At 39.1% G+C, this 10,881-nt stretch overlaps 2 protein-coding genes across 3 annotated transcripts; one reads left to right on the top strand and one right to left on the bottom strand.

The window, feature by feature from the left end:
- Window positions 1-394: 394 nt before the first annotated feature.
- On the bottom strand, window positions 395-2,918 carry elp5 (elongator acetyltransferase complex subunit 5). Its single transcript, XM_034901181.1, has 8 exons — window positions 2,666-2,918; window positions 2,481-2,541; window positions 2,277-2,357; window positions 1,604-1,815; window positions 1,174-1,349; window positions 998-1,093; window positions 785-885; window positions 395-685 (listed from the first exon to the last, which is right to left on the bottom strand). The coding sequence occupies exons 1-8, from the start codon at window positions 2,718-2,720 to the stop codon at window positions 577-579; spliced, it is 891 nt and encodes a 296-aa protein (XP_034757072.1). The 5' UTR covers window positions 2,721-2,918; the 3' UTR covers window positions 395-576.
- Window positions 2,919-3,156: 238 nt separating this feature from the next.
- Window positions 3,157-8,154, top strand: phf23b (PHD finger protein 23b). Of its 2 annotated transcripts, none has more exons than XM_034901179.1 (5): window positions 3,157-3,718; window positions 5,342-5,373; window positions 5,492-5,584; window positions 5,689-6,301; window positions 6,485-8,154. In XM_034901179.1, exons 1-5 carry the CDS (start codon window positions 3,691-3,693, stop codon window positions 6,676-6,678), a joined length of 960 nt encoding a protein of 319 aa, XP_034757070.1. In that variant the 5' UTR covers window positions 3,157-3,690; the 3' UTR covers window positions 6,679-8,154. The 2 variants fall into 2 exon arrangements, with proteins under 2 accessions (XP_034757070.1, XP_034757068.1); XM_034901177.1 differs by lacking the exon at window positions 3,157-3,718 and adding an exon at window positions 4,981-5,079.
- The last annotated feature ends 2,727 nt before the right edge of the window (window positions 8,155-10,881 follow it).

The raw sequence follows: 10,881 nt of genomic DNA, 5'->3' as shown, positions 1-10,881 counted from the left end.
TTCTACCATGGTATGGAGAGGTCTGTATTTTCTTTAGTGTAATTATGTTTGATGATGAGACTATCTACTTGTGACCCTCATATTTTATGGCCATGACGTGGATCTGTAGGATTTGTAGTTGCTCTGGAGAAGAAAACAAACGAGGAAAACTTAGAGAAGTAAGAAAAAAATAAAAGGATTTGTGTAACAAAATTCATTTTTTTCTTAATCACTTGAATAATCTTGTGACCCTGCTCATATTTAGTTTATCCTGACTCTCAAGTTGGGAACCACTGAAAAAAATCATTGTGTAAAGTCAGTTGGATGATGCAATAGCTTGGTTATGATTGTTTAGTTAAGCTAGGTGCGGTATTAACCATTAAAAAGCAGTTTCAATATAAGGTGATCAATATTAGAAAACAGTCTTAGATAGAACCTTTTTATAAAACATAATACAGATTTCTTACAGAATGTTGTACATTATTGTATATCTCCTGCATGAGATTGCAGCAAGTCTTTCAATCTCCACTACTGAAACCAACTCAGTGTCTTGAACACCAAGGAGGCCATGAAACACGGATCCTCTGTTGCCGAACCCTACACATCAAGATCATCATCAGGGTCCTCCTGGTCATAGTCATCATTGGCATCAGGCTCGTACAAAATTCGTCCTGAACCTGGGCCTGAGTGGAGCAGAGCTGTTTTTCTGGAAGAAAAAAAAGGGGACAGCATTTTTTAGTTGTTTACAAAAAATTAACAAAGCATTTGGGTCGTAATCACTAAAAGAAACAAAAGAATTTCGCACTTCTCTTTGCTGAACACAAATGGAAGTGCAAGTTTCTCTTTGGCCTCACGCTCTGTATCAGATAGTCGAAGGTTGAAGGTCAAGTTGGCTGTTGGGTCCGTCTGTAGAAACACAAAAAGAGCACTATTCAGTCCTGCTATATCTGAGCCTTAAATTTATTCTATCGCTCTGCATAAGGGTGGAATTAGGTGTTAAACATGCGTTATATTGCACCTCCTGTTCCTTAGGGTCAGCCGTTTTGGGTCCAAGTTGGCTGGGCTTGCCCTGTACCATCACTGTAAAATCATCTTTGATGCTGAAAATCTGTTCCTAAAGACAAAAAATAAATTATCAAAACGATTTAACAGAGAATGTATACAAAATAGTCATCCAAAGGAAACACCGCTTACATCTTGGATAACTTTCCCCGATTTTGAGCGCTTTGTTATCTTTGCCACAGCTTTGTCTCCCTTCACTACAGGTACTACAGTGATGACTGAAGTAGCCAAGTGGCATACACTTCCCACAGTGCCCCTCTGATGCATATCTGCATGGAGCAGACCGATAATAGCTCTGACAGCTCCCCCTAATGAAAACACAGAAAAAGACCCTTAGTGGAAAAACAGCATGGTCTTAAAGTATCACTTTAAGCCAAGAAAGTCTATTTCACAATATGATGGCGCACTAATTTAATTGATATAACTGACATTGATTTCTTTTAAAAGATAAAAACTTTGCAATGATTCCTACAGCCTAGATGTCATACCAATCTTCCTTTATTAAATACTACAACAAAAACTTTCTAACATCACGCTGAGATGCATTAAGATGATTTATAACCTTTTTTAAGTTGCTGAAGAGTCTTGCAGACATCCGGTGGGCCGAGGTGTCTCAAAATCCACGAGAGAGAGTCGATCACTAGTGTAGCTGGTTTGAGGTGTGATGTTTGCTTGACCAGACGTGTGAGTTCCTCCAAACAGAACTGGTGAACCGTGAAAGCTGGGTGATCCGTCCAGCCAAGTGGGTCTGAATAAGCATTGTGAAAGTGTAGCCTGAAGTGACAAAAACAAATAAACTGCCTAAAAAGGGCTGCAGCAAACTATTATTTTCATTATCGCATAATCTACTGGTTGCGTTTCCGATCACCTGATTCAGCATTTAGTCTGTAAAATGTCAGAAATTTGCCATTTACACACACACACATACATACATACATACATACATATATATATACATATATATGTGTATATATATATATATTATATATATATATATATATATATATATATATATATACACATATATATATATATATATATATATATATATATATATATATATATATATATATATATATATATATATATACACATATATATATATATATATATATATATATATATAAAAAGAAAAGCAACACATGTTCACATGACTCGAATAACTGAGGTGGTTCCAAGGTAAGTGGCTATTAATTTTCTGATGCACTAATTATTGGAGCACTTATCTTATTTACCTCTGTATAGGTGATCCTTTCAGTCCATCTTTTAGCTCTTCCTCACTGACCTCAAAGCCGAGCACATGGACAGCTTCCTCCCTAAATTCATAACAAAGGTCAAGGTAGGTTTATATAAAACTTTTTTTTTAGCAAACTTAGAAACATTACAAATATATGGTACAGACATAACCAAACTGTCACCATATGCATGTATTTAAATACCTGTCCAATGCAGAATTGATAAAGCTTTTCAGGAGGTGTCGACCAGAATAACTAGCAGAATCTAAAAATGCAAGTATAAATTACATGACTTTACTGTATGCTATTGCTTCAGTTCATATTGTTACGTTATTTATTTATCACAATTTAGACATAAATTCTACAACGTTCAAAGCGTTTACCGTTACCTTGTATTATGAGAAACCCTCCAGCATCAATGCCTTGCAATAATTCAGGCAACATTGTACTAGCTAGGTTAAGAGAATTGTAGAAGGTCCATGTAGCTCCAGCTAGTTAGCACGCCATTGATTTACAGTCTATTTAAACGTGAATATCATGATAAAAATCGGAGAAGTCAGTAATTTAATAGCAGAAGAACAAGATCTGTCGAAATTCAGAATGGCGAGCGCCTAAAGTTGCAGAAACTCATATTTTACTGAAAAAAGCTTTCGCTGTCTAAACTAATTCCAACATGTTTCGCTAGCTAGATAGCATATTTGAGTGTACTTATTCCAAAACGTCATATCCCATAGTTCCCCTTACTTTAATATCGATAATATATGGGAAATGTAGTTCAGCATCTTACAACCCGTGCCTGTGTTTTGTCGAATGACTGCCCAATAACCTACGTTACCCAGCATTCCCCACGGGCAACACTGCGCTGGCAGCCTCAAGAGGTTTCTGCCGCGCACGGAGAAGATCGTGCGGAATAAAGTCAAAACTCCAGTCGTTTGTGTGCCTACTACGAAGAAACGAAAAAACTTAATCGTAGAAGTTTACATTACGGACCTACATTAACTAGTAATAGCATTTATCTAAGGAGTTTTGGCATATTTAATACGGAGGGAAACAAATGCAATAACGAAGAAAAAGGAGCTTTAGCGTTAAGTGCAGCACGTTAAGCGACAGAGGAATTAGTATTTTGTCAGGCTAATAACGTTAACGTTAGTATAGCGACAGTTCATTGTGGTACGTTAACGTTAGCTGTTGTAACAGATCCCCAGGGAGGGGATATTACAACTTCGACCCACAGTGGAGTGTTTTGAGGAAGCGTCTACTCGATCTTCCGCGCTCTTGACTTGCTGCTGCTAAAGTTCCCCGGCGTTAAGGTGCAGCCACGCCGGGGGAAGGCACAGCGCGACGGCCGCTGCTCTCCGGCTAGCTCGCCTGCTGCTTCTGATTCTTGGATCGGGGCCTTGTCGGTGAGGCGACAATGCTTGACATAATGTCTGAGCACCAAGGTATGTTTTACCAGTGTCAGCGGCGAACCGTTAAACACACCGTTCCTGTGTGATGTTAATCTGTTTACTGTTGAAATCTGTCGTATTTTGCGGACATTAAGATAGCTAAGTTATGTCTGCGTTACCGTTAATGTTACGTGTGGTTGCGTATGCTGTATTAATAACACCACTTGCTCTTGACCAACTTGTGTTTTGTCAACATGCCATGAAAGTTGTGTTAAAGTGGAAAGCTCTTTTGTTTTGTTAAGATTACTGTAACGGTAACTAACCTAATGTCAACGTTAGGTTACCTAACGTTATACATTGCAGAGTTAAGTTAACGTTAGCTTGCTCGTTAACGCGCCGATCTATCTAGCTAACATTAGCTAGTTTGTAGCTGGATAGCTAACGTTACCCAACCACATCACAGAAAACACTCTCTACCTTGTCAGATTAAGGTTATATTAGTTTACTTGTCAGCCACAAAAAAACACTTTTTTTTGCATTAGTTTAAACAAATAATACCCTTGCCCATGCCAAGCTAACATGGCTAATACGCCTCCCACTTCCATTTCAAGAAAGCCAGCGTGATTAGCTAGCTAGCAGACCTAGTAACATTAGCTGATTGTTAGCACAAGTTAACTCGAAATTATCCGTCAGCAATGTCGCGTTTAACTGCAACTCGTTAACGTTATATCTAACGTTATATCGGGATCAAACTGTCACTAACCATTGCGCATATCGCATATAACGTTACTGTGAACTTTTGGACATCCCCGATTAATGTTTTTTGCACACACTGCACACAATCGCACAGCATTATTTTTCTTTCTAAAACAGTTTTATTGTACACATTTGTTAAAGCTAGTTTCTTTTACTTATGTTTATTTCAATATTACTATTCTATATTTATGTTCTCGATTGTTGCAGTACATTGCTTTTAACGTTATTGTATATATCCCTTTTCATATGTGTATCGTATGCATCAAACACACAAAGGCAAATTCCATGCAGGGGCACAACTTACTTTGGCAATCAATCTAATTTTCAATCTGGTTCTGATTCTGACAAGTCCAAACCCCGTTTGCAGTTATCGCTGTAAACGGTACAGCGTGTTGTTAGCTTCTCCTCTAAATGTCAGCTAACGTTAGCAGGTAACGTTAGCATCCAGACAATACGAAATGACAAGTTAAAGGCAAGCAGCATTCTCGTTGTCTTGCTTTCGCGTTGATATTACATCGATGAACACTATCCATTGCTGATGCCGACATATCCAGACATTATATAAAGTTCAGATGGTGTTCAAGTGACTCCGGTTGTGGGCAGACCCAGTCAACTAGCGTTATCATCGATGACTGGCCTGCTTATTTTCTGCTTAAACGGTTAGCCGTAAACTCTCTCGGTCGATGTAACACGGGGCTTAAATAATCTAAATAAGTTAAGATAATTACTAATAACCCTGATTAAGTTATTGAGCCGTGGTAGCAAGCTAATGGTAGCGTTAGTGCACATGTGTCTCATCATACCCCTTTGCATCCGAGTGCTTGGTAATTCTGTGTATACGCTGCTGTGTAGTAATAAGCCAAACAAGACTTGTTCACTTTGGACTTATGGAATTGTTTTTTCTTTTTTCTTCTCTGCTAGATTCACTTTTGACGTGCAAAACAGAACCTTTGGTGAGTGATTTGCAACGTTACTTTGAATAACCTGAGTAGTTCATTGAGTAGCTTTTTATTGATGGAACATTTTTATATTAGCTTCATTTTCTTTAACAAAGGCATGTGCTTTCTGCAGCCCCCGGAGAGGAAAAAGAGGACTGTTGAGGACTTCAACAAGTTCTGCAGCTTCGTCCTTGCATATGCTGGTTACATCCCCAGTCCAAAAGAGGTGAGCTGCTACAAATGTCACTGTGGATACTAGAAATGACTGTTACTGCCTGCTTGCTAAGGTTGAGAGGAAATATCAAAAATGATTTTCTTGTTGTCTCGTAGGAAAATTCATGGTCTCCAACATCATCCAGCTCTGCACACAGTTCAGGGTTGTCGGCAGATGGAGGTGGTGGAGGCAGCAGCTCCACCGGCAACACATGGGCTGATGGAAGTTCCGACATTCATACCATCCATACATTTGTTCGTAAAGCTCGAGCAAATAAGGGCAAAAACATTCGCCGCATGCACTCTGATAGCACTCTGCTGGACAAGATGCGCCTTAAAGACTCCCTGTATGAGGGCCAGGCCAGCACTAAGGCAGAGCGCAAGAAAGACAAAAAACTGAAAAAGCTGTCATTGGGCTCTGCCATGACGGCGGCAGATAGTGGCAGTAGCGAAGGCGAGAAAAGAGCCCGCATTAAACGCAGCAAAAACTCTAAACAGCCAAAGCCTAAGAAGTTCAAAAGTTTAGCTGCTCAAAGCGAGACAGACTCTGAGGCACGGCATACACATACAGAGGTACGACCTGCCAGAGATGAGCTGACGGAGCACGGGGCCTCCACCCCAAGTATGCAGGGCCTGGGTAAGATGCAGCCAGACGAGTCCAGGGAAGCGGAGATGAGCTCCAGTGAGGGTGAGACCTGGATCGCCGATGAAGACATTATGGTGGAGTCAGGTATGCCAGTATGCTTTCGCCATTTAAAATAACTTAAATGCATTAAGATGATCATCTTTGAACCAATGTTTGATTCCAAACGGTACTACTACTATTACTTTTTTTTTTTTTTTGAGTTCTTAATCTTGACTACTTTTCACCAGCTATAATGTTCTATATCTCTGTTCTTTTTTATCAACACAGGGGATGATTCATGGGACTTGATCACCTGTTACTGTGGGAAGCCGTTTGCAGGACGGCCAATGATCGAGTGCAACCAGTGCGGCATATGGGTGCACTTGTCGTGTGCAAAGATCAAGAAGTCCAATGTCCCAGACATCTTTTACTGCCACAAGTGCAGGGACTTGCGGCGGTCTGGACACAAAAAAGACCCCTAGGCATGAAGAGGATGGGAGGGACAAGGACAACCCACCCTTTTTTTGCTCTCCTCTGACACTTGTTTTCTTTGATGCCTACAGCCAAAACAGCCTAAACTATCACCTGGATGGCAACTGTATTGTCAGTTTGTAGGATTTCTTTTGACAATCACAACCATTCTTATTTATCCCTCACAGTTTCTTTTTTATTTTTCTTTGGCTACTGTGAAGAAATGGACAGAAAGCAACGGGGACAGCGGAGAATCATTTATTTGTTACTAACAATTCATTAATTGGCTTTCTTGTTTCATACTGTGCTGGTGATTTGCACACAAACTTTCACACTTATTCATATACTAAAGGTGCATTTTGACTTGTAAATTATTTCTTGAGGATATCGACAAATCAGTGAAATTTCCTTTAGTATCTCAAGGAGTATCATTTTCAGTTTGCTAGCCTTTTCCTCTCAACTTCAATCAATGCAAGGTTATTTTGAAATGAATAGCGTAACAGATGAAAAACGTTGCCCGTTGTTTGTGTAGAAGTATGTCATAATGCTAGATGGGCAGCTCTTTTTATTTTTGAGTTTGCGTTTTTGTTTTGGTTGTCAGTGATGATCACTGAACTTTAAAATCTAGAGATCTCACTCCTCGAGAAGAAGTTCTTTAAATTCATAGAATTCGTCAAATATTATTACTTTGCTTCGACAAATGCATCTAAATTGCTACATTTCAAATTGCACACAGACAATTCTCAGCAGTGCACTTTTTTAAAATATAAACCCAAATAGCATTCCAGTTCATATGTGGCTGGTATTTGGGCTATGATGAGCTACGGCCGAATTCAAATCTGTACTTGGCATGTGGCTGCGTACATTCATGATTGAGCGCTTGGTTCTCCCTGTCTGGCTTGTTAATCAATGATGGCCATTTACCATGAACAACATTACATTGGAAGCTTTTCAATTTTGATGTTTTTGTTTCATGCGTGGTTTTAGTTTTTCATGTTTAAAAACTCATCTGAATGAGGGCGTAATGTTGCTGTACGACGAATGGTTTGGCAGTGCTTTACAATATCAAAGTGGCTCCGAGGCTCGTTTAAGAATGGTTGTAAAATATTTGCTTTTCTGTTTCATGTAATTGTTTATTTCTTAGCTTTCTAAGAAGCTGGATTAGAGATGGACAGAAGATTGTCTCACATCGAGAACAAAGTTGTAGTGTACAGAAAATAAGTTGACGCTGCGTAGGTTGTGGCGCTTGTTTATGTTGTTTGGTTTTACCATGTGCTTTTTCTTTTGTTGATGGGAGAGTCTTGGTAAGTCTCCAGTAGCAGTTGCACTCTCTCTAAAACTTCAATTCTGTGTACATATCCTTGTTCTTTGACAGCTGTACATATGTGAAAGTGAAGAGAGAAAATACCCAAGCAAAATCTATATTTTCTGCAGTCTATTGTTTTCTTTAATTGTAGCTTGAAAAATAAAAGTCCTTGGGAACATAATGTTGGTATTTTGAATCATTTGTATTTAAAGGACACATTAAAAAAACACAGTTGTAACTGTTTTGTCACATTTAATTTAATTGTTTGCACCATAGACAGCATATAAAACTGGTTTGCACACAGCAGTGTTTGTCTTCTACCACTAGAGGGAGTGGGTGTACAGGCATCTCACTCAGTTAGAATGACAGTGAGTTAAATAATAAAATATGGAATATATCGTACAAAGTTTACACATGGATTGTCCCTGACAAAAAGATAGGAGGAGCTTAATTGTTGGAGTTGCTCTTTAATCCTTGTATTCTTCCCCGTGTATGTCCAGTTCATCCTGTAACACAAATGCACTGTCTTTAGGATTTATTATCCATGCTGTAAATCATTGTTCTACTCTACACAAAAGCAAGCATGTCATAGAAAATGTGGGCAAGTCGAGGTGAAATTCTGTTAATGCAAATGATGTAAGTAATTTAAGAAATCTGCTATTGAAATTGTAACATTTTACCACTGATATAGATTGATAGTGCTCATAACTACATATGCATACACACTGTATTTCTCTCAGTATAGCCTCTAACACATGAGCAGTTTCCCTTAGCGTTTTTTCTCTTGTAACTCACCTTTCGCTTTCTGAAACTGGACATTTGAAAGCTGCCGATGGAGTCCAGAGGAGCAACCTTCCTCCTGTAGACACAGCAGTCAAAAATCACTACATTTCTGAGATGAACGGTGACTGACAATGAACAGGTTAAACTTTCATTCCTAATATATATTTACCCTGTACCACACATTCCAAAAACAACCTTAACCTTTACATTTCTTTTATTTAAAAGACTAAAGATCTAAAAGTTAGACAGCTTTGTTTACATAACTGAATGAAAAAAATATAATTACAGGGAAAACGGTTTAGAAATGTCTGCCATTTGTCACTTTAGATCAAATAAATAATTACTCACTCTATGACATTGATTTAGACACTGGTTGACATAAAATCAGTTATTTAAGTTTCCTAAGTTGTGAGTTATTTACTTTTTTAATTATCCTGGTTTGTTCATTGGACACAAGTGACATATTTATTTTTGTGTTCATTTCATTATGTGTGACAAAACACACTAAAACAATGATAGTTGGTCTCTCTCCTTTTCTCCTCACCTCTTTTCATTAGCTTTCCGGTAGTACTGGTACAGGTTCTGGTTCTGGCGTTGGAGAGAAAGGTGCTCTGTTGGGGCGAGGAAAGTCTCTGAATGAGGGGGGCGACCTTTCACGTCCCTGTCCATCTCCCCAGCGTCACCCACAGAGAGGTCTCCTGGGTCAAAGCGCTCAGCCAGGCGGGGGAAGAGCTCCTGGTCCAGCCAGTTGACTTCCTGATGAGAACAATTAGATTATGAAAAGGCATTTATGTTGCATAATATTACATATAGCAAGCATTTGAGTTGTGACAATTATGTTGTGTATAAAGGCTTACTCTTTTGTTTTTGAATCTGCTTGGCAATACAGCAGCAGGCGTCACCTCCGGCAACATGTAAAGAGCCAGGAAAGGTAGCACACACCTGGAGCAAAGCATCTGAACACAGTTTCCAGAGTCAGTAACAGTAAACACACAAGCAATTAAACATTCTCAGAGTAACATGCTCACCTTAAATCTTCTGTTTTCTCTGTGGAGTTTTGTCTTCAAAGCTGATGATGGTTGGAGCTCTGCGTCTTCTGAGCTGTTGACCAGTTTGGAGGGTATTTGTAGCCGTGCATCTAGGGTGGGTTTATATTATGGGACGGGCATCACTGTGTGTGTGTGTGTGTGTGTGTGTGTGTGTGTGTGGTGTGCGACTATGTGACTTTAGACATGCCAATTACATCTGCCGCCTTGTAGCCTGGCATTGTCATCATTAGTGTCAAACCTCCAAAGCCACTCTTTTTCGAGAGATGTTACGTGCTGACAACATGCCTTGACACACACACACACACATACACAACCTCCAAACCCCACGCCCTCTTCCATTTTCCTTACAGCCGCTATGAGAGAAGATGGGAGTAAGATAAGGTCATTGTTGAGGATGTTGTAGCTTGGTGTTTACAGGTTGGCCTTGGAGTGGTACAATACTCCCAGGCCGGTTATGGCTGGTTTGCCCGCATCTGCATTTAAAGTTTAGTTGTTGTTTTACTCCAGGACATGTCATTAACATCCTATCATACAAGTTACAGTCAGAATAACTAACTTTTCTGGACAAATTAACTTGACAAAATACAATTCCATTACAAATCTATACATAATTATCTATCAATTGCCCGACTCTAGCTGTCATTTTGCACAAACCCCAATTTCAATGAAGTTGGGACATTGTCTAAAATGAAAATAAAAACAGAATACAATGATTTTCAAATCCTTTCCAACCCGTATTCAACTGAATACACTACAAACACAAGATATTTAATGTTCAAACTGATTAACTTTGTTTTTTGCAAATATAATTCTGAATTAGATTTCTGCAACACATTCCAAAAAAGCTGGGACAGGGGCAACAAAAGACAAGTCCACATTTCAAATTGTTTTTGGAAATCAGGGACGTCATGTCCTCCAGGCCGCAGAGGTAAAGGACCATCCAGATGGTTATCAGTGCAAAGTTAAAAAGCCCGGTTCTGTGGTGGTATAGCGGGGTGTCTCTTCATAGTTGTCAGATTTATCTATCATGTAATCAAGAATATAATAAAACTAAAGGGAGACTTGGCATACAGCCC

The sequence above is a fragment of the Etheostoma cragini genome, chromosome 19 (assembly GCF_013103735.1).
Source record: "Etheostoma cragini isolate CJK2018 chromosome 19, CSU_Ecrag_1.0, whole genome shotgun sequence".
In the NCBI taxonomy this organism is placed as follows: Eukaryota; Metazoa; Chordata; class Actinopteri; order Perciformes; family Percidae; genus Etheostoma; species Etheostoma cragini.
The sequence above is the reverse complement of the archived record's forward strand: the minus strand, read 5'-3'. Positions and strand labels throughout refer to the sequence as shown.

Bases quoted from the DNA above. Each gene is read 5' to 3' on its own strand.
- elp5 (XM_034901181.1), bottom strand. From the start codon at position 2,720: ATGTTGCCTGAATTATTGCAAGGCATTGATGCTGGAGGGTTTCTCATA. The intron at 2,542-2,665 runs GTAACGGTAAAC...TTGCATTTTTAG, and splicing joins AGGGTTTCTCATAATACAAG to ATTCTGCTAGTTATTCTGGT. The intron at 1,350-1,603 runs GTTATAAATCAT...TGTTTTCATTAG, and splicing joins TCTTCAGCAACTTAAAAAAG to GGGGAGCTGTCAGAGCTATT.
- phf23b (XM_034901177.1), top strand. From the start codon at position 5,049: ATGACTGGCCTGCTTATTTTCTGCTTAAACG. The intron at 5,080-5,341 runs GTTAGCCGTAAA...CTTCTCTGCTAG, and splicing joins GCTTATTTTCTGCTTAAACG to ATTCACTTTTGACGTGCAAA. The intron at 5,374-5,491 runs GTGAGTGATTTG...TGCTTTCTGCAG, and splicing joins CGTGCAAAACAGAACCTTTG to CCCCCGGAGAGGAAAAAGAG.